Source organism: Gymnoscopelus microlampas (assembly GCF_963454915.1).
Source record: "Gymnoscopelus microlampas genome assembly, chromosome: 14".
NCBI classification, from domain to species: Eukaryota; Metazoa; Chordata; class Actinopteri; order Myctophiformes; family Myctophidae; genus Gymnoscopelus; species Gymnoscopelus microlampas.
Genome location: NC_139951.1, coordinates 31034928 through 31058911, shown reverse-complemented (window position 1 = coordinate 31058911; position 23984 = coordinate 31034928). Strand labels below are relative to the sequence as shown.

At 41.2% G+C, this 23984-nt stretch overlaps 2 protein-coding genes across 2 annotated transcripts; both read left to right on the top strand.

Moving 5' to 3' along the window:
• The first annotated feature begins 1457 nt into the window (after positions 1–1457).
• hoxb5b (homeobox B5b) lies at positions 1458–2813 on the top strand. Its single transcript, XM_084078579.1, has 2 exons — positions 1458–2055; positions 2556–2813. Exons 1-2 carry the CDS (start codon positions 1473–1475, stop codon positions 2801–2803), a joined length of 831 nt encoding a protein of 276 aa, XP_083934705.1. The 5' UTR covers positions 1458–1472; the 3' UTR covers positions 2804–2813.
• Positions 2814–14791: 11978 nt separating this feature from the next.
• Positions 14792–21386, top strand: hoxb1b (homeobox B1b; the record flags this gene model as incomplete). The annotated part of the gene is made up of 4 exons (XM_084078289.1): positions 14792–15362; positions 15703–15977; positions 17579–17833; positions 21267–21386. 4 exons carry the CDS (start codon positions 14792–14794, stop codon positions 21384–21386), a joined length of 1221 nt encoding a protein of 406 aa, XP_083934415.1.
• Positions 21387–23984: the final 2598 nt, after the last annotated feature.

Sequence of the window (23984 nt, the reverse complement as noted above, 5' to 3'; positions counted from 1 at the left end):
TTTCTATAGGCCTAAACACTGCGTCCCAATGGGTCCCAAGGCCCATTACATGTCAGATACCCTTTCACTGCACTCTCGGAGTCAAATGAACAGCCAGGACTTTGTTGTGTACACGTTCAGAAATGTGAAGATCATGTATAATTTCTTTGTAGATAATTGCGTACTCAGTGGAGAAACATGTTGTAGACTTGTAGAGTAGTAGATTTCATTTGAATATCTGCACGCTAATGTATGTGTTCAAATCTGGTGCTCTTCTGTTTGTTCTCGTGCTAGTGCGTTTAGGGGGACTATATGCAAATGTGCCAATTTGCCAAATGTAAATACATTTTTGGTGTTTTTAGTTTCTGACAATGTTGTTGTTACCTCATTATCGTAGGCCTCCTATATGTTTTTTCCCCCCATGGCATCCACCGAGGCTTTGGCCTGTACATTGTGTGGTGTAGGCTAGTTGTTCTATACTGTAGGCTTGTTGTTTACAGCTGTGCCATAAACCCGTTTCAAGTTTTGTACAGATGACAAATCCATGTTATTTATTGCTGTTCACCTGTGTCTAATGCACATCTGGATTTCATGTGCAATATTTTTGTTTAGGTAATTGTACATAGAAATAAAAGCTTTTGTGTAAATATACTGGACATCTGGTGGTTATTGGCGTGTATGCACAACAAAATGCTTCTTTATGTGCTTTATTCTTATTATAACTATATTATTATTACCATTATTACTATTCTCACTATATTATTACAATCATTATAACTATTCCCACTATATTACAACCATTCATTTGTATTATTATTAGTATGTTACTATATAATTAATTATTATTAGTATTATCATCAATATTATTAAAGCCTAAAATTACAAAGCACTTTTAAAGTTCCTTCTCTTCTGAAATCTGGAGTTTGTTCTTAAATACGATAAATAATATTACAATTTCATAAATCTAGCTAATGAACACACAATTGTCAATAATTTAGTTTTATAAGTCTCTACAGTTGCCAACAGTTTAGTTTGCGAGTCTCCAGTTGCCAACACTATAGTTTGCAAGTCTCTGTATGAGTTACCTGAGCCTTTTGTGGCCTATATAATCACTACGTTACATAAATGATAAATGGTTATAGGGCCCGATACCGTCCCCGTGAGACGATACCCCATTTCGCCAAAAGATGGCGCTCTCTACCTATAAGGACGCACAGCGCGCAATGGGGAGGCACCATTGACTGGGGTCTAACGACCATCATTTCGTCATCATTTGTAACCATAGAGCATGAATTACCTCTTGAAGTCATCAGTGAGAATTTACGACTGGTCAACAAAGGCACGTGATTCCTGAACGCTCTCCCATATTTGGCCGCATACCTGGCAAAGTACAGTAGGGCTTCATTGCTATAATTCATGATTGCATCATAAATCGTGCAAGCACAGGATTATAGCGACAAAGATCTACAAATCGAGGCTTTAAAACCAAGCAAATGAGCTCTTACTTTGTAAACTCGTTCTCAGGGCGCTATCCAAATGGCTCCGACTATCAGTTACTAAATTATGGGACTAACGGCGCCGTGAACGGTTCGTTCAGAGACCCTGGCACCATGCACTCCGGGTCTTTCGGCTACAACTACAATGGCATGGACCTAACCGTAAACCGCACCAACACTAGCAGCCACTTCGGGGCTGTGGGAGACGATGCCCGCGGTTTCGGGCCGGACGCCCGGTACAGACAACCCAACTGCTCGCTCTCGTCTCCAGATTCTGTTCCGTGCGCCACGGCCAACCGCGAGTCTCTGGAACTAAAAAGCCCCTCTCCTCCGTCTGACCGGAGCACGACCTCGACTGGCAACAATCTCAACAAAAGCAACAGCGCTCATTTCACGGAGATAGAGGATACCACCGTTGCCTCCGAGACCGAGGAAGGTGCACATACCAGCGGCTCCGGCACGGCACCTCGAGCGCAGCAGCAGCACCAGGAACCCAACGCCACCTCCTCAACTCCAACATCGAATGATTGCCAAACGCCACAGATATTCCCCTGGATGAGGAAACTGCACATAAGCCACGGTAGCTATAATTACACTATTGTGTTTTAGAGGGTCATGCTGTCGATTGGCGAAGTGTCATAAATCTGTCAAGTGTTGCATGAGTAAGCCTAGGTCAGTGAGGATGATGTTTGTATAGTCTTTGTGTGATAGGGATTTTGATGAGGGTATACAGGTCAGTTAGAGTTTACCTTCATGTAGAATATAATTTAGCCATAACGATCTACGAGGGTGAATTTGAGAAACATATGTTTGATGGAATTTTGTATAAAAATGCTGGAAATCGACAGCCGACAGGGCTCATGTTGGCAGTGGGTTTAATTATAGGCTAAGTCAGTAAGCAATTGAATATGAGTGCGAATATATTGGATGCATGTTTCCTAACATGTTTCCTGACGCTGACCACTTTCCCAATATAGTATTAGTTAACATCCTTGTGCAGCCCCCAAAAATTGCAGCAATTTCCCCATGTGTTGTTAAGTGATGGCCGTTGCTAATGTTTGGCTTTTTTATGAAATTTAGATATGACTGGACCTGATGGGAAAAGGGCCCGAACTGCATACACCCGCTACCAGACGCTAGAACTGGAGAAAGAGTTTCACTTCAATAGGTACCTTACCAGACGGCGGAGGATAGAGATAGCCCACACGCTGTGTCTCTCGGAACGACAGATCAAAATCTGGTTCCAGAATCGCAGGATGAAATGGAAGAAGGACAATAAACTGAAAAGCATGAGCCTTGTGACAGGAGGGAGCGCCTTCCACAATTGAGTTTTGAATAACTTGCCAGAGATGATGGCGTTGAGGGGTGGGGTGGGGGACATCCATGAGTACTGTAAAGCTATTGAAAGCGCAGCACCTTTCAGCATGTTATTGTGATAGACAAAGAAGTATTCTGTGGTCTTAAAACACTATTTTAGTTGACTGTTGTACTATGATAGCCTAGTTGTCATTTGAAAATAATAAGAGATGTGTAAATATTATTGGGGTATTGATGTCCATGCTTTTTGCTCTCTTGAAGGTTGCCATGATTCACTTGAGCTGTTTATTGTGTAACTTCTTGACGGTCTAACAGGAGTAAAATTCAGTGTACAGTTTAAACGTTTCCAAACCATATGCTGCTCTTCATTGAATGTAAACCTAATGTATGATGGGGCCATTCAAAGCGCTTTAGTGTAAGTTTCTATGCTATTTTGATGGTTATCTTGTGGCCAGATCATGATTTTCATAAACAAGCCAATGTGTAGCTAGAACATTTTGTGCATCTATTGTTTAGAACTAATTATGAGCAATGTAAATGTATTCAACCTGTCAATGTGATACATTTTTAGTGCAAAGGGTTATTATGTGGATATATAGGCAACAGTGATGTAAGCATTTTCGCCAATAAGCTTTTTGTATTTGTAAGTGAACTCATAGCGCTTGAAATAAAGTTTCTCTCAATTGCTTTCAATGTGTTCCAATATTATATTGACAATTACCCTAATATTAAAACAAAGTTGTTGCCCTATAGTTAAGTAAGTTATGTCGGGCAGTAGAAACAACTTCCACCCACAACGGGAACCTTATGGCAATAACTTCAATAACGTTCGCATGTGGTACAGATATGACTTACTAGCCTAAAAAAACGTTTGTCAGTTGTTGTACTGAAAAGTGGGTAATGATTACTTTTAGGCCACTTTTAACACACACACACTCACACCCCCACACACACACACATACACACACACATATCCACACAGGGAAAATGAGTAAGATGTAGCATTTCAAACTTACCTCTCGTGACCTCTGGTGCTACGTGTATAGAATAATTGTGTTGATAAAATCCAAAATGGGTCTTTACAGGTATATGAACAGAGCACCAACTTGGTAAAATCCCCCTTACCAAAGATTGTATAGGCCTATATTACTTACAGACTCTGAAAAGTCACGTGAGGTCCATAAAGTTGGTTTTATGGTTTTGGGGAGTAGACAATGTACTATATAATTCACAACCTTGAATGAAAGTGACGGCTTAACTGCATCGATGGGATTCGAAAGGGTGGCCTGGAGTAGTGTCCAGTTAGGGTGCTCGAAATGTCCACATCATATGGGAAAGTGGAAATTGTTTCAAACAAAAATAATAGACAGCGCAATGCATTTAAAACTGCAACTAAAAAGTATACAATTATTTCCCTTTTTTTCTAAATTAGGGCCTACAGTTAATGCCTTTTAGTGCCTTTTAGTTCCGTGAGTAGCGTAGTTATGATTGTGGAACACAATGATTTTCTCTTCAAATTTGATCCGAAGGACAACAATAAATTATTTCACAGTTTTTGATTTTTTTTTTAATTAAAATCATAAAACTAGCCATGCACGAAAATACATTTGCAGTTGATGTTTATCTTGAAGAAATATGCATCTTTTGAGCATTATGATCCTGTTGAAATCGAAATTCAACGGGTTTCTATTTCTGAAATATGTTATATTGACAAGAGAAAAAACAACAACACTGGACCTTTAGTCCAATGAAGAGCTTTTATGGAGCTGCCATGAAACGAACTTGAGCGAGGTCCTCCAGTGATTTATCCTGATCTATCAAGTCACAGAGCGGCCAGAGGTGAACTATCGGACAACTTTGGGTTGGAGAGCAGCTTCAGTTGTTTTAATAAATACATCACAGACTTAAAGCTATATAGTCTATCAGTAACCAATAAAAGGAGAATTGTATATTAGAGTGAAAAACTAAAGTCATTGCGACTCTTCACCTGCAACGAGACTTTTGCAATTATTTTCGAAAACCCTGACAACTCATTTCGCTTTCAAGTAAAACCAAATGCTGGGCTATATAAGGTCCAGACATTTTCACATATTCATAACTATTAAGTGGCAATTTAACCAGCGTAATGAGTATTGCATATTGATAGGGGTAATCTGTACCCGGATCTCATGCATAATTCATGTGCCGGGATCATCGCTAGGTCAGTAGACGATAGACTACTACCACAGCTGCATCTGAAAGCAAGACCCTGTTCGCTCAGACATTGCACTGTCACGCTCAACACTCGGGCCTACATAACAACATAATAGCTACATAATTGATCAAATAAAATAAATGTATAAACTGTATTTATTTTACTTTAACTTCTGATATGAAGCTTTGGAAAGGAGGCCCGGGCAAATAATAGCCTATAAGGATAATGCATATTGATTTCAAATCATAGCCACCCTATACCAACATAGCGGCTGTGGGGGCTATATCTTGAACATTATCTATAGCCTTAGTTTTATGTTTTTTTTATAGGCCTAAATACACATTATTTCCACATTACAAAGTTTGTGTAAATATATCAAAATAATTAGGTTTTTGATTTTACTGTGCTTATTTATAGACGTGTAGAATAGGCTATAATGTAGAATTATTTGGTGATTGCATTGTATATGCCTTCTTAATTAATAATAAATGCCAGTTGTCACCCGGAACGTTTTGACAAACGGATTAACGTGTATCCTATATTTAGTTTATTAGACTATTAGAACATATTTAGTTTATTAGACTTCCTTTAAGCCCATCGTGTCGCCAGAGTCCAGTGTTGTGCGAGATGATGTAACGCGTCTTCTACGCCAGCAGAGAGCGCCTCAGACCGGCTTGGCTTTTGATGGATGGTTTCTCAACCACGGCTGTTATCATTAGGGGCCATGTAGGTTAAGGCAGAACATAGAAAGCCCATGTCTGCTCCAACATGTTTGTTATTTTTATCTTCTGCCTTTTTTTCTCCGGTCGAAGTGGTGGACATTTGTCTAATCCTACCAGACACTTATTGAGACGGAAATATTTTCACTGCCCTGGCCTGCTCTCCTGCTGACCCTGGCAACCAAATGCTGCGAACCGAGACTATACTTGATTCAGAAAGCAGGTTGCTATTAATACAATACAAGTCCGTAAGAAATTGTTCACGTGCAGATCCTACAGGGGGTGAAACACGGGTCACAGTGTCAACACATATTGAGACGTCAAAGCCGTGACGTGTCAGATTGTTCATCAAAAGCCATTAGGTTCCGTTCAGCGATCGATCAGAGATTAGAAATTACAGTGTGTAGGCTCCATCTGTCTGTAACATGCATAATTTCCCAATGAAATACAGGACAATATGTATTTCATTTTTGATAGATGCTCCCCTTAAAGAGAGCTCATAATAAAGTTGGATGAAAGTTTTTTAATTGAATTAGATTATTATAAATGTGCTAGGCTACGGAAGGTTGATCGGGCTACATTCTGCATGAGAGTGTATCATTCAAGAGATTCAATATTTGATTCCTTATTTTATAGGCTACAAGTAGCCTACACTAGACAGGGACGTTCACCATTGAGCAACAATTAAAAAATAAAGAATAACAACAAATTGTGTGTATGGGTCCCACTTAATACATATGTATACCGTATGTGAGCATATAAAGGGGACTAAATAATAATAATATTATTTACATAATTCAAATTTCAAGGGGAACATACAAGACTTCCTCGCCAGTCAACGCTGACCACCTGTCATCTATATTTACCCTGTAGATCCGAATTTGTGTTAACAACAAGCAGCCACAAATTCGCGTCTTAGGGAGTATGTAGTTGATGACACTTCGCCAGGATGAAAGAAACCGCTTGAAGATGGTCACGACCTCACCACTGGATGATTATTAGGACACACACACACACACACACACACACACACACACACACACACACACACACACACACACACACACACACACACACACACACACACACACACACACACACACACAGTTTTGGGATGTATGATTTTTTTTACATTATATAGTCAGATAGATGGGCCTCCGCCGCAGAATAAGTGTATTGTGTATATTATAGAGCACATCCTGACGTCCGCTAACATTCTTTGAGAATATGACATCCGTGGAAGGTTTCAGGGAGGCCTACAATGTGGGCATTGTTCGGGTAATCATTTATCAACTCCTCTCCTCAGTCCACTGTCCGTTGCCATGCAAGATCATCGAGGAGGAGTTTAGGGGTAAGGGCAGGGACACTTTCCAAGAGTCGCTGAGAGGACGGCAAAACTGTCTTGTGAAATAGATATAAAAAGGAAGATGAGACCGAAAAAAGTAAGTTGTCTTATTATAGATTTTCTTTATCAGTTTTGTGGTGATACGGCTAAGTAGCATACAGGCAAAGCTCGTCGGTAATTTACAGTGATGATTTACTGAGGGAATAAACTATGTATGAGTGTGCAGGCCTATTCAGAGAGATAAACCCATCACATTTGTGATTAATAGTATCCTTACAAAAAGCCTATAAGATTTCATGTCAGCTTCCAGCAAATGTCGCCTGAACATTATAGCCAACAAAATAACTTTGATCTTCTTGCACTTAAACCATTTTCTCAGTAAAAACGGACCTGAGTTGCAACTGTACTTGCACTTTTTCCCTCTACACCAAATCTCTTTGCCAAAAATGTGGCAAAGAGTTCATGTGGTTAAAGGCCTCTGACCCTCTGCATGGGGACATTATAGCCTATACTTTCAAACTGCATTCAGTGTTAGTTGAGAGGAATTGCACTTGTTCATGATATTAACCCGTTATTTTTTCTTAACTAATTGCCATGTGTTGGCATATATATGGAAGATAAAACTGTATGTCCTTCCAGTGGTTCTCAAACCAAAGTGGTTCTTTTACCCAACCCAAATTAATCTGTATTTGAAAAATACTATTTGGCCACGGACCCCCATCTGAAAATATTTTGTGCCAGGTTAAAATGATTCAGACATTCAGACAGCAGATCTACAAGCTCACAGTAGTTGCATGGCAACCCTGTGAGCTTGTAGAATGGCTATTTTCAAATAGCCCATGAATATGGTTTAAAGTGGTAAAAAATGGTTTTGATGCTATATTAACTCATATTGCCGGGGACCCCCTGGAACCCCCTCAAGGATCCCTGGGGGTCCCCGGAGCCCACTTTGAGAACCACTGCTCTAGTCGACAAGTGATTCCTTCAGCTAATTGTGAGCAAGGCTACTGTGATGTGCATTCGTCAAGAACGTACCATCCCTCAACCCAACAAAGTAGCGAATCCATCACAGGATAAAGACAGGGATGGCCCGAATAGTATAGGGCTTGGACGGGCTCTGGACGGAGTATGACTGTGATGATGATGTGATATAACTTATATCATAACTGCAGCTGTATATGGCCACAGTGGGAATGTCGTCATAGCACATGCATGGTATTGGTAACCATATGACACCTAGGTGACAGCTATACAGGCTGCAGAGATCACGCATTACAACATGACATTACGTATATAAGTACATTATGTTTATAAACTGATCTTTCACTTCCCCAAGCCAATTCCTCCCTGTTTTGAGAACGAGTTTTAGCTAAGATATGAGTGCATTTTTATGAGATCTAGTATAATGTCTATAGCTTAGGCTTAGCCTGGCAACTCAAGACAGCAATTTGAAGAACTCTTGATGTTTACTTTATCTGATCTTACTTATACCATTATACATATAAACTATGGCAAAGCAATTATGTTTTCTTTTTTTATATTGTAGGCTATAATGCGCTGGTAAAGCAAGTGCACTTATCGTCGCTCATGGCTGAATCAAGTTAAAGAGCTATCAGGGTTCACCCCAAAAGTTTAATTAGACCAAGCATATTAATCACGCATGCTTTTGGACATATGGACACACCACAAGTATTGGTTTATTTATTTGTACAACTAACCAAATAGCCTATGACTGTCGTATGTCTGTCGCATATGGCTGAAAGATCAAAGACATTCACTTGTGTTACTCTGTGTCACTTTAGTTAAATATTACCTATGTAGCGTTCCCTGTGCGGACCAATCAAAGTGATTGAGTATCCTCAATTGAAAGATGAACACGAGAGATCAAAGCACCGCCAGAGCTGCATCGACCCGCTGCACCAATCAAGCGGCATTTTGATTGTCATGGGCCTAATTATAAACTTCGCGGACAGACATGCAGCTTTTAATGAATGTTAACAATTGTCGCAACAAAATTTAAAATGGCCTCGGACTGCACAGACAATGCAGGTGCTACTAGATTATCATGAACGAGGTAGACAAATGTAATAAGGAAATTAGAAAGCATATAATCTCATTACAAGTATAGAATATGCTGTGGAATACGAATGTGTTGGTATCACAAAAATGAGACTCACTCATTCTGTATAACTACAGACTAAACACCTCAAGCCCTTGGCTAAGCTATCTCTGACATATCTGGCATTAGTCCTAAGTGGGACTTCGGCCATGTTGGAATTCATTATCATGGGCAAGATACCAGGACTGTTTCAATCAAATAGAGACATAGCCGTTATGTTTTCCATTTCACAGCACTGGGTTGCAATTTCTCAAAAACTAGGCTATAAACCATGATTTGCTGAAGAGGAAATGCATTTAGATTGACTTCCACGTGATCAGCAACATAAAAAAAAAAAAACATTATAGACTACTATTAATCTAAATCTACTAATAAATTAACTAGTCAAGTTAGTTCAACTCGGCATTGTTTCTGCTTATATGAGATATAGGACCCATAAAGACAAAACCAAATATAACTTATTTTAAAACGACAGAGGAAAATTGTGATTCAGTGCCAAAATATGAGAGCAATGGCTGGCCTTTCTTCCCCACCAACCCCTGAGGCACGAATCACAAGCCTTGTCCACCCATCTCCTCCGCGTCTTAGATTACCATAATTTCCACTCACTGACAAATTGCTGCCCTAATCCATGCACAAATGTAGACGAAAAGGCAATACTTTAGCCAGAATAGCCAGGTACAATAGCCTGTCTTAAATTATTATTATGTTATCACAAGCCTATCATCCGTGGTGTGATGTGCAGGCTGTGCATGCATGATCAGCAGAAAGGCTATGTCTGGAGAATGTAGGGCGGTCTACTGTGCAAGCAGAAACACTGTCCACTCTCTGCTTCTTCGACCACTGGTATGCACAGTCAACACATCCATGATCCACCAGCCAGTGCAAAGGACTTGGATTAGAATATTCCCCGGTATTTTCCAAAGGTGAGAGTAATCGTTATTTGTTTCAGAGGGGATTTTTATGCGAAATTAATGTGACGCTCTGCTGTACGTGCGGAAGGTAAGCAAGCCGGGGTTGTGCTGTGGACTCGGCTATGTGTCTTTATGATTTACGACCCTGACTCCGGCGACGGTTCAACCAGAGTTCATAAAGCTGCATGCCTCCATACTTATTCTACATTCGTTCTCTGTCTCTCTTTCGTGCTCTCAGAAACGAATGTTATCAATTGCATCCATTTTCGTTCAACGTGATTTCGTATATGTGACAGTTCGAGCTCGGATTAAAATGAGGTTAGGCTGTATGCAGAAAATGAGAATATTGCAGAGCCCTTTGTTTTATTACAATACAGTGTGCATCACAGCTGTATGCAAACACTTTTAAATTGCGTATTCAGGATGTTGCATTCTTGTTGCTTTCCGTTGAAAATGTATTCTGGTGTATAGCTGCTTCGTTTATTTTCTTTGTTTATATTTCGACCAGCCAAAATATAAAAGAAAAAATGTACATATACATAAAAAAGGTTCTTATTTTAACAAATTAACAACGGTTAATATATGATGTGTTACATACACATATAGCCTAATTGGGCTGTTTATTATGGTCTAGTCTTATGGTCTTTTGTTCTCTTATGCTTTCTCAGAATTAACCAAAAGCATTTTTGAGCTCCTATAAGTATAAAAACGTATTTCTAAATAATACGGGCATGTCTATGTATCTGTCACGTAGTGCTATTGATTGAATTATACAAAGTAAAAAAAAAGTTAATTTTGAATCCATGAAATAAAATGCGCACTGGGAGGCCCAGGACGTGCACTATAATGAAAGTAAACAATTATGAACATGGTAAACAATCCAAACATGGAGTCCTATACATAGATTTAATTAGATTTACAATGATCGATATTGGTAGATTGTATTTTAGAGAGCCCAGATTTTCATCTAGGACTTTAATATACGACCAGTTTGCCATTGCTTTTGTGGATAAGAGAGGCTCGCTATTCATGTCACCATACTATTGAATTGATAAGATGGATCATGTGGTCTCCTCCCTGATTTTGTCTTTTACCCCCTTTTTTCTATATCCTCTCAGACCGGCAACAAAGTGGTCTTTGGAAAACTGCCAATGTTCTGTGAGGAGGTTATAAGGGCGGCGAGAGACCTTCCACGGACATGCAGAGCAGCACCACCTACAGCAGCATCCACCACAACTTCATAACCACTGAGTTTGAGGACGATTGTGGAGATGTCGATGCTTTTATGTGCAATCACGAGGCAACGATGCACCGAGCACTGGGACAAACGGAGAGCAACAACAAGCAAAAGACACCTGGTTGCTGCTCAATGCAGTCCTTTGACCACAAGTCGAGGAAATCAAAACAGCACAACAGCCCTAAATTAACCGTTAACAAAAAGATTTTTCCCTGGATGAAAGAGTCCAGACATTCAGATCAGAAATGTAGCAAGATAATCCCAGGTGCGTATAGCCTATAGGCTTCAACCCACCCTATAATAAATAATGTGATTGTGATATTTAACCCAATACATTACTATTTATGTGGTCCTCTCAAGTTCAAATGCTTAACTGCGCTAGAATCTGAATAAAAAAAGAGTAATTGTCAGGGACCTTGAATAATAATCACCCAAATAGAGTTTCAGACAACAGAATAAGCTCAGGCAGGCATGCCCCAATCAGGCTGACTGACACACAAAAGTCACAATCAGACAATAGGTATTTAGATTTCATGCAGGGCCATCACCAAGATGCACAGTAAAATCTGGAGTGTTGGTACAGTTAGTTTAACTCTGAGAGTGCAACAATTTACCGCACAGTGGTCAAATGAAGCATGTAGCTCATTGCATAATATTTTACCAGAGGTAAATATTGACACTAATGTGGTGAGCAAGGTCTGAATGACAATTCAGCCACATGATGATTTTACTGACTGTCACACCTTTGAACTCTGAATCAACTTAAAAATAGGTCTATGTCAATCTGTTATAAATACTGGTTATTTCACTTGGGATATTTCAAGTAATAGTCTGAAATATGAAGGAGGGGCCTGGAGACATAGACCTAGTGGTTCTCAAAGTGGATTCTAGGGACTCTCTGGGTTCCTTTAGGAGGTTCTAAATCGACCCTTACAAGTCTGTAACTCTGACAGTACGAATGGAATCAAATGGACACTGTCAGAGTGGGAGACCTGGAAATTTAAAGGTTTGAGAACCACTGGCCTATAGTAAGGTGACAGGTCAGATCAATTAAGCAACAACAGCTGATGGTGAATGACAGCACCATCTCAGTAATTCACTGTGTAGTGATTTGGTTCTCGTTTTGATTTTGTGTTGCCAGACCAGTGTTGCACCACCACCACCGCGCAGACAGCCGCTGCTGCTGCGGCCAAGAGAGCACGCACGGCGTACACGAGCGCGCAGCTGGTGGAACTGGAGAAGGAGTTCCACTTCAACCGCTACCTGGGCCGGCCACGACGCGTGGAGATGGCCAACTCCCTCAACCTGCACGAGAGGCAGATCAAGATCTGGTTCCAGAACAGGAGGATGAAGCAGAAAAAGGATGACAAATTGAGCGGCCTGACCTCCTCCTCCTCGTTCCCCTCCTCCAGCCCGGGCAGCCCTACCCTGTCCAGCCTGGGTTATGTCCATCTAGGCGGCGACTACGAGGCCGTTTCACCGCCGCCATTGAAGCCCCCAAAACAGCAGAATCAGTCACTGTCGTCGAATCCAGTCCTAAAAGCACACGACTCGTTCTCACAGAAATACTCACATTGTGAACCCAGAGGCCCCCGGGATCATCTGACGAACGGCCCGCAATACGACGTCAACTACAATAATTCCACATGCAGCATTTCCCAAATATCGACCCCAGATGACGGAATAAGTGATCAAAACGTGTCATATTTCTCAGAGAGCTACTGCTCTCAGGAGAGAATCATGCGAGCTCCAAAACTGACTCATTTGTAGATGTGGACTATTAATAGACCACGTTTTTTGGAGTTGAACATTCTTGGACATTATGTTTCCATATCTTGTTGTGTGCCACATTCATCATAGGTGACACGTTTTTTTTTAGCACAGACATTTTAATTCAATTTCAAACTTTGAAAACCAGGTTAGGCTACATTAGGCTACCGAGGCTACAGGCGATGATTTATAAGCCTGCAGTGTTAAGGAGAATACTTTAATGCTTGAGCATAATGCATGCATTATTATGCTTTGGTTTAAATCATTGAGGGGAAACACATTAGGCATACCATACGTCTCATTGATTTGTATTATTTATATATTTATTTATTTCCAACGTGTATTTATTTAATTGTCCACTTTCCAAATGTAACCTATTTATTTAATTATTTGTTCATAGACTGTTTACGACGTTTATTGTTATGTTTTACTTATAGAAAGTGCGTCGGTTGAATTGGCCTACTCAAAACATTCGTTCAACTACATAGCACGTGGAATCATGCAGCCTGGCATCTTAAACGAAAATGTCCACTGCTACTTTTATATAAATAAAAGCAATTTGTTCAAATTTCAACCTAAGGCTACCACTCGAACTGGCCCTCAGATATTAGGAACCCAATTAGCTACTATAAGGGCCTGTAATATATCATAAACTTCAGATTGTTTATTTACTGTGATTTACCAGATATAACAGGCCCTGTGTTTTTATGGTATTCCGACTCATGAGGCACAAAGGGGACTGAGAAGTATAGCTCTCAAATGCGTCTTTGTTCTTTCATTGGCAAAATGGGTAACCGAAGCTGTCAATCTTTTAAAAGAGCACATGATTGATCACTGAATTAATTGCGCTGCTCTTTTCTGCGATACTGTCTGATTCAGACATGTATGGGAGCAGTCTCTGTGAAAGGCTGAGCAAAGATTTTTGTCTTTTAGCAGGCCAAACCATTTCGGTTAGCAAACTCTTTTTTTATAGGCAAAATATTTTTCTCTCTTAGTTATCTTAGTTTTCGTTGTCCAACTCTCATGCAACACATTTCAATGAAGATATCTGTAGTTATGCTTGATAAAAAATAAAATACAATAAAAGGCTAATAGCAAGATAAATAATACTTTTTCGCACATTACCTAGAGGCCAATTTATTAAATCAATAGGTGGGTCAAAACGTTTAAGTTAAAACAATGCATTCCCATAAGCATTTGTATTTGTCATAATAATTTAGGACTTTGTCCATGATAGGGTTATTATGAGCTGCAACTTGTCACCTTTAGTAAATAATGTGAACAATTGGCCTCCAGCGTGATAAGCATTTACGACGAGGCAACAAAATGTTGGTCCTAATTGATTTTCTTTGTCAGACTTTTATTATTATTTTTAAATCATGCTTTAAAGCCACTGTGAATCATTGCAGCCTATATATGTGGCTTGATGTTTGTAGTCCTATCAGATTGATGGGCGAGTTTGATTGAAGCGTTTGTCATGTAAATGTGAGCCGTTTGATGGACGATCCTCCAGACTTGACAGACTGCTGTAGGTCCCTTGCCATTGGCGTTTAGGGAGTCACATGGTCTGTCAGGAAGGTGATATGAGAGTGGAAGGCACTTTTACAGCTTTGACATACTACCTAGAGGTTAGGGCAAGGCGAGCACCAATTAATGACTGCTCAGTGCTCATCAATTCTGCTTAAACAACAGGCCAGCAGAATGAACTCTTACTTAGACTATCCCGTGTGCAACAGGGGAGCGAATATCTTAAATGCCAAGGCTGGATACCACAATTTGAACCACGGATACATGTCGCCTTTATCATCCAGTTCGTGCGCAACAAGTGAAAGCTACGGATCCGACGGGCGTTTAGTTGGTGCAACTTCTACTCCACACCAGCCTCTGGGCCTCCCTCTACACCAACACCAGACTCACGTCAACTTAGACCTGCAGTTTCCCTCATCAGCGAACCCGATATATGGAGCGCAAGTTGGCTCAACTTTGGAATACGGACTTCACCAATATGGCCTCGCTCACGAACAGGACCGAGGGTTCATTCATTCGCAAGTTTCGCCTACTGGAGCAAACATGGCTCCTTACGCCGGGGATAACTACGGGCCTGGAGCTGCGCCTTATCTCCATTTCAACAACGAAGAACAGAGGCAGCAACAATACTCAGACAGTGTTTATTCGAGGTTGCCACCCCAAAATAACGAAAACGATTCGAATCACACCGAACCATCACAAACTTTCGACTGGATGAAAGTGAAGAGGAATCCTCCCAAAACAGGTTTGTTCAGACTGGCAACATTTATAGAGTAACCCACATGACCCCGGAATGTATGCTACACTGCAAAATCCTGAGTGTATAAACAAACGTGTACAGCTGTGCGTAATCTTGGGAGTGGCGTGCGTAAAACATTAATCAAAACCACTTCAAGTAGGCCTAATCCGTGTCCTGACATGTAGGCCCAGACTATTTGTATTTGTATTGTCTCAATGTTGACTGATTAAAAATGATTGTCCCCATTAACTTTCATTCCCATACTTTCATTTACCACGCACATTTCCATTTATTAGATCCATGCTTTCTACATTCATTCATCACTCACTCATCCATTTCCCCACAGCTATCATGTCAGAGTACGGGGTCCCGGGCCAACACAACGTGATCCGAACCAACTTCACCACCAAGCAGCTTACTGAGCTGGAGAAGGAGTTCCACTTCAACAAGTACCTGACCCGGGCACGGCGCGTCGAGGTCGCCGCTAGCCTGGAGCTCAACGAAACGCAAGTGAAGATCTGGTTCCAGAACCGCAGGATGAAGCAGAAAAAGCGCGAGAAAACCGGAGGAAGCGTCCCAGTAAATTTTGAGAAATCCCCCGCGCCTGATACCTCCCCGAAGGTGCAATCTGACGGGGAAAGGCAGTGATTCTGAACTATGTGACTGACTTCCACATTGTGGGGCCTATTCGAACTTTTTCCACATCCATCACTGTTAAATCACAACAACTGAGACAGAACTGTGCAATTGCTTGTGGACTACAGGGTATATTTGTGCTTTAATGCATTAATTTCTGAAATTGGATGCAGAGATGCTCTGATAACTTTTCTATTGCTGCATTTCCTTTCCCATATAAATAGACCTATGTTTTTGTGTTACAGGGCTGAGTTATCACCAGTGTTATTGTTTTTGCACTATTTATTTGCAGGTTATTTTCCAAAATGTGTCCAGATGATTTACCTTAATAAATATTAGCTAAGAAAAACTTTGTGGTGTCAAAATGTTTGGAAGTAGTGCATTCATCGAACATGGAAATAGTGACGTTAGATGCAATTAACCACATAACCAAACTTACCAAAGCTTATTTTTTGTATACATAGTGTTTTTTTCCCTGCAACTTTTTTCTTGGAAAAAAAATTGTAACACATTTTGACTCAATTACATTACATTAGCACATTGCATAAACATGTCCACATTAGCTTGTAGTTATAGTTTCACTCATCCTTGCATGATGTGACAAGAGGAATCTTTCACAACACATGGGGTGACTCTTGATGACCTTTTCACCTCAAAATACCTCCGGGGGCTCTAAACATGACAACAAACTCCAGGGAGCCAGGTTTCACGCTTGATTTGTTACCCAAATTCTATTTGGATACAATTGATGGAAGACATTTTTTACACACAATACTTACTGTATATGAACTTATATTTTCAAAACAGAATTGTGAATTGTGAAGAGCTGAGTTGATGGTTCAAGATACCCTGATTTTGGTCCCACCCCCGACTAAACGTTTGCAAGACCTGACCACCGAGTTTCATCGGATGGTGTATAGGGACAGCAGTTTCAATATTTGCACTGGGTGTTAGGTTTGCACACAGATCTGGCCTGCCCTTTCCCTAAAGCTGAGGTTCACACAGAGTTCAGCCCCAAATGAATTCAGAGTCAATCTGTCAAGACACCAGAATGGCCCAGAGAAGTCAACTCCAGGCCTCCCATCCACAGTCTCCTCAGTTTTTGCAGGTAGTTTTGTACTTATTTTTATTTAGACCTATAGGATATTCTATTGTGTTCTAATTTCTAAGTTCTAATTCATGTTTGTGATCCCCTAAAATTAAGAGGTTCCAGGTGTCAGAAAAATCATGATGTTAAAGAAATAGAATTGATCAATCATTCAAAAACATTTGCATGAGCTCAAAGTTCACTCCAGCTATAGTAATAGTAATACATCTCCAGAATGAAATACTGTACTAGAATGTCCATTATGGTATATTAGCAAAGGCGGTTAGTTACCACAGACAGTGGATTTCTACTCAAAGCAAATGCTTCTTGTTGGGATGAGTCACAAGGGCAAGAACTGGGGAGAGGGGAGAATAGATATTGTGAATACTGACAGACCCAACAACAACAAAAAAGAAAATAATTGGGGACGTACACAAAGCAAGAGTGGGACTTCATTCTGGGGGTGCGATCCCTGCCATCTCTGTGGGTAATACCTCAGGGCTCCCAGCGGACTCTCCATCTGGAGGTGTCAGCCTCGGCACCAGAACCAACACCTCAGAGACAGATGTTCAGCCAGAGAACAGGAGGAGGAGGAGGAGGATGTTTTTCACCATCACATCAGCACAGCCTTCTGCCTTCTGCCGGAGAATGTAGGGCAAGGAGAGGAGGAGAGGGCTGGAGGATGGCAATGAACCCTGCGGTATATACGGGCATGGTGAAAAACAAGCCGAGCCTGGTAATCAAACACGCCATGGTACAAATAAAACAAAAAAATAGGAGCCATTAACCACTTTAACTCTGGCGTGGCGTCCCTATTTTGGGCATGTCATTAACAGGCGAAAACGTAAAAGAAAAAATATTTTTGGGAGGGAAATAGCAGATGTACAAGCTCACACGCCCTGTGAGCTTGTAGATCGGCTGTTTTAAAATTCATTTGTTTTTTAAGATTAGAATTGTTTTGCATAGCCAGCTTTCGCTTTAGATATCTTCATACATCTTTTAGTCAACCGCCCCCCCACACCGCCGTCCTCCTCCTCCTCCTCCTGCACTTTGTTTGAGGTCAAACCAGTGCTGTTTGTACCCCATGCTGCTTGCAGTTGTGGCAGGCTCTTTTACAAGTCTATTGCCAGGCTCACTTCCTCGGTTTTCTACCAGTGGCTCTGTCGCATGTCACTCTGCAGGGTCTCCGGGCTTCAAAGGAACGCTGGCTATGGTATTCATGGGATAAGGGGGCGGTGGGAATCTAGGAGATACCACAGAAGGGCCTCATCTGTTATTGACAGATATCAAACAAAGGTATTATGATTCGCTTAACTACTTTCAACCTGGTGTCCCTTTTTTGGGCACGTCATAGGCAAAAACTGTGAAAACAGCAGATCTTCAAGCTCACAGCACATTCACATCACATTGTGTTGCGTTGTGAGCTTGAAGATCGTCTATTTTTGCTAATTTTGTCATACACTGTCATACAATGAAATATAAATAGGGCTCAAGTGGCTAGGAAAGGAAATACTTAGTTTTAACCCGTAAGCGTCCATTTGGGTACAAGGATTTTAATGCTGTATGTGCAACATGTTTAAAAAATGAGATGCAAAGAGTTGTAACTGATTACATGAATGAATACATAAATATTACTCCACAGTAGAGTAATATTAATAATACTGTGATGACTATAATATTATATCTGCACCTCTCAAGGTTATGAAGTGGCGTAAATAAATAACAAAAAAAAAAGAACAAAAAAACATACGTGGTAACTTGAGAAACTTGTGTCATTCTCATACTGTAACAAAGATTTGGACAACAGCATAATTTGGAGGGGAGTGTGTGTGTGTGTGTGTGTGTGTGTGTGTGTGTGTGTGTGTGTGTGTGTGTGTGTGTGTGTGTGTGTGTGTGTGTGTGTGTGTGTGTGTGTGTGTGTGTGTGTGTGTGTGTATAAGCTTGTGCATGCATGTGCATGTGCATGTGCAAATTCAAGTTTATGGCATATCCACCATCACTGTTCAGTGAGGCCTGGTTGACAAATGCTGCCTACTTGATCATGGCATGCTCCCTTATTCCTTCCCTTTGTTACAGCAGTGAGGCTCCTTTTAGCCAAGGCTGAGAGTTTCTTGACACCCATCCCCCCTTCCAAGTCAGGCTCTATTGGATCTGGAAGCCTTGGCCAACCTGAAGCCCCAGCCTCCTGGGTCCTCCTGCAACTGCATCCGTTCCCCACTCCATCAGCATAGTAACCGAGAGAGACATGTGACTTGGCCAGGGTTAACGTCTTAATACTCCCTGGGATTGCCTCCAGGATCCAAATGGCTACCCCTAATAGTTTTCCTCCTCCGCGTGCCTGTCAGACCGCCATGACGGTATGGCGTAAGAAAAACAAGAGCAGCTGAGAGGCAGAGTAACGAAGCAGCACAATGAAATAATGAGGGGCGGTGAGTAAGAAAAGTGCAGCCATGAGTGGTTTCTGGTGTGCAGAACATGGCTAAAGATGCTCCTCGGCACCGACTCTCCTGTGCCGTGCCTTGGTGCTTTGCATGGAGGGGCCGTATACTCAAAATTAAACGGGCTCGTTCCTCAGAACCCAGGAGGCGCAAGCCAGAACTCAATCAGTGTCACGTCACATGGTTCAAAGCGGCCAATTCAACGCTGCCAGGAGGTTGAGAAATGCAAGGTGACAGTTCATTTTACCAGTGACAGTGTGTCGGTCTCGCTTGCTGGTTCCCCAGTCAATTCCCAGCGAGCAGTGAAGGTTGAGTGTTGCTGGAGACAGACATCACCCCCTCCTCCACCCGTTCTCTCATCGACCCCACTCTGCTTTGTATTCCAATTAACTGGACAGAGGGAGAGGCGGCAATAGGCAGGATCACAAGCACAGGGAGACACATTCCTCTGGCGTCTTTCCAGTCTCTCTCAATCCCACCACTACTATCAATACTCTGGTGCATTGCTATGTTTCCCTTCTCTTCTCTTCCCTTGCATTCCCTTCCCTTCTTTTCCTCTCTACTCAGCCCGTGACAAGGGCCAGTTGTTCCATGGGGGGATAATTCACAGATTCTTCTTTAACAACTGCCTCCAGGGACAATGTCTCGGTAATGAAAAATCGGTCCCTCTCATACATTCATAGATCATGTGTAATAGAGGTATGGAATCACTCAGTTGAGTCAACGGCCTTCTAGCTGTGACTGTCATCTTTAACGGACACCTCAAATAATGCTGAATTAATATTTTGAAATGGCTCATACATCCTAACATAATATGCTTTGAATGATTTTCCATTCTATGCATTCAGGGATCGCATTGATGCGAGTACAGCCCAAAGCTGATGTACCCCCCCCCCCCCCCCCCCCCAATACAAGTCAATGTCTGGCTGACTGAAGGTTGTAGATTTAGTGCAACACATTTGCTCTCCTGTTGTTTGTGTCCTCAATCCATCATCACTTTTTACCTTTGCAAGGCCAAACCCCTATTCTGACATGTGTTTGAGCAATGGGTGGGTAGGGAATACAATGATTCCGGTGAAATCCTAAAGGTAAACTACCACTTTTTTGTATCTCTTTGAGTAACACAAACATTTACAACAAGGCTCTTAAGCATCAGGTCAAACACTTTTTGATCAAGGTTTTAAAGAGGGTAACAAGTATTTAAAAAAATACAGTGAGTTTTGGTCCAAAATAAGATATCCACAAACAAAGAGATTCTCCTATAAAATGATGGATAGCACAAAATAAAAACAAGTGAAGGATAGAAGGTAACTTGAGACTTGGCCGATATTTTAGACATAGACAGTGGTAGAAGCAGCTATAATTACAAAATGTGTTTATGGGATTTAGAAACGGAACCCCTCATTTTGAACAAAAGCACAGGGTGTTGCTGTAACTAATAGGCCTTCCCATACATCCTTTTTCAACCCTTAATAAAGATCCATACTTTCTAGTCAGATTACCACACCTTAATACAAGTTTTACAGAGCCTGAAAGACAGGCAAAACGCGTCTGATTTCACCACTCTGCACTCTGGACTGCTGAGAGTCTCTATGGTTATCTTGAGAATGCAGCATGGTGCAAAAGGTGGATGTGTGTGTGTGTGTGTGTGTGTGTGTGTGTGTGTGTGTGTGTGTGTGGAACAGGACTTAACACACACTCTATCCATGCCCTGAGGTTCCTCCAGGCTCTCTGTGCTCTCTCTATCAGATCAGAGACCTTTGCGTCCCTCCCCACACTGCAATGCAAATGAAAAGGAATGTGCTGATAAAAGACCAGATCCTTGAGATGAGAGGGGAGAAGGAGGACAACAGAGGCAACGAATGCTAAAAAGGTGGGGGGAAACCTCTTGGGGAGATGAGAGGGCTAGCAGAGGAGTCAGTGTTGGTAGTAGTGGGAGATCATAGCCTCGCTCCCCCTGAGTGGCGTTTGATACAGGGCTTTTGTCGCTTTTTTCAGCAGAGTATTGTTGGGTGGTGTAATCCCTGCCGGATTACAAAGGGCTTCCACTTTTCATATGGGACTGGGCTCAGCAGGCAGGTGGCTGGGGCTCTGTGAAGCTGTCAAAGGGAGGGACCCTCTTTTCCAGGGGAGGGGACCCCAGTTCCTCTTACCTTCACAGGGGCTTTTTGCTGGGAGGGCAGTCAGGCGCAGGTCAATGTGGGGACAATCCTGACATGGGATTCAACTCGGCCTGACCCCATGGCGTCCTATGGGGAAGTGACAGAAATACAGGAAATATGAGACATGAATTAAATGAACACTGTGCATCAGATGGACTGTGGCGCTACAGTCCGCTCTTGGGAGCTGCTTTAGTCTTCACTGTTCAAGAGTTTTTTTAAATCATGAATATAAAAACATGAAAATCTTATATACTATATATTTTACATTATGGGCAGTTCCCAATTTATATTAATCATCTTCTGTGAATCACTGACACATACAGGCAACGTTTTTCACTTTTTCCACAAATCTCCGAATTGGCTGATTACAACAATTATACTGACTAGTGCAAATTGCCCATTTCCTGTAAGCCTAGCTGCACAAAAGCAAGCGGCAGACCCCTGTCCTAATCAAATAATGTGAGGTCAATGGCAGACGAAAATGCAGGGGTCAAAAGACAGACATGACATAGCCTACTGCAACAATCTTTCACTTTCTTCTGGGTTAGATACAATTTTAGATGTTGAATTAAGAGCCACTTCTGTCAGGATAACCAGGCATGTGGTTCTGCAAAATTACAATTAATGACTGTGTGTGTGTGTGTGTGTGTGTGTGTGTGTGTGTGTGTGTGTGTGTGTGTGTGTGTGTGTGTGTGTGTGTGTGTGTGTGTGTGTGTGTGTGTGTTCAAGTGGAACTACTTGAAACACTTGCTATTTTAATACATATACTACATATTAGTAGGTTTCCAAGCAGCATAAACATTTTTTTTTACCGTATTGAGCTTTTTTATTTTATTGGTTGCTTTAAAAAGCTTTTCTGTATCCTGCTATATGCATTTAATGCTGAAAACTGCTATGGAAAAACCCAATAAACAAAGTTTAAAAAAAAAAAAGAACTAACATTTTTTACGCGAAAAGTATTGTTGGTTGACAATAATATAGCACAGAAAATAGCATTTATTTTGTCAAAATCTTCCTGTGAAGAAATAAACTTAAATTGTTTACTGTATTTTTCTCTATGAGGTTGGTTTTGACAGTCTTGTGCATGTGCTATTGAGCTGTAGCCTACAGTACATCATTATGTGGTCTTTTAATGGTAGTGTGGTTCAATAAAAAAACAATTCAACCAGGTGTACACTAGACCACAGGTCTTCAAAAGGGGGGGGACCAAATCTCTGTGTAATGGGATTTTTAAAGTTTTAAATTATATATTTTTTACAGTTAACCACTTGAACCGCTTGAGCATCCCTATTCTGAGGGGAACATTCGCTGAAAACAGCAGATCTGTAATCTCTCAGGCTCTGTTTTTCCTGTTTTTCTTTGACGATGGGTTCCCAGATTGGCAGATCTGTGACGTGTTGTGAGCTTGTAGATCTGCTATTTTCAGCAATTTTCAGGTGTAGAGGGGAAAAAAACAGACCAAGGACAGAGCCAAAGGTAAAGTATTGAGGGTGGTTAAATGTCTGAAAATACACATGAACATGAATCCAACATATTAATAGAAAAGATAATGTATAAACAAATAAACAAAAACATGAATTTACAGCTGTGCTGTCAAACAAGTCTATCTGTGAAATCTATGAAAGTTTAATCTGCAACACAATTTTATACATTATGTAGTGGGGTCCCTGCTTCATCTCTCTCTCAGCTAAGGGGTCCTTGGCCTGAAAAACTATGAAGACCCCTGGCCAGCATTCCTGCACTAGACATTTACTTTGTGTGTGACTGTTGGAAATAGAGGGTTGGAAGGCAGAAAGCAGAATCCAGCTCACTGATGTTTGCCCCCTGCTGGCAACAGACTTATCATTCATGGAACCTTAATTTTACTCTGCAAGTAGACAACGACGTGTTGCTTGCAACTGCAAGTATACAAGTGACTCTTGTTTTGACTGAGTTTAGGGAAACAATATTAAAGGAAGGCGGTGGTCAATTAAGCAACCTGCCTCCAACTGGAAGGCCGCAGACGCATTTTGTTTTTGGATGGATAGCCTTGCCTATTTGAATGGTAGGTGTCTTTAAGGTTCGTATAATGTTTTCTGAAAATAGTTATAAAATAGATACAGAAACATAGAATGAGACATTTTAAACTATTGCTAGCCTACTAGCCTACAGTTTGGGAAGCAAGGGACCAATTCACTATTCATGCGTGATTTCAACATGTAGGCCTAGCATAGCTACCTGTAGCTCTTTATTTACACAAACATGATATATATTTCAAATGACCATAAAAAAAACATACCGAATTCTTGCCGTTATAGATTTTACA

Excerpts from the sequence above, each read along its gene's own strand:
- hoxb5b (XM_084078579.1), top strand. The coding sequence starts at position 1,473 with ATGAGCTCTTACTTTGTAAACTCGTTCTCAGGGCGCTATCCAAATGGC. Across the intron at positions 2,056-2,555 it reads GAAACTGCACATAAGCCACG|ATATGACTGGACCTGATGGG; the intron begins GTAGCTATAATT and ends TATGAAATTTAG.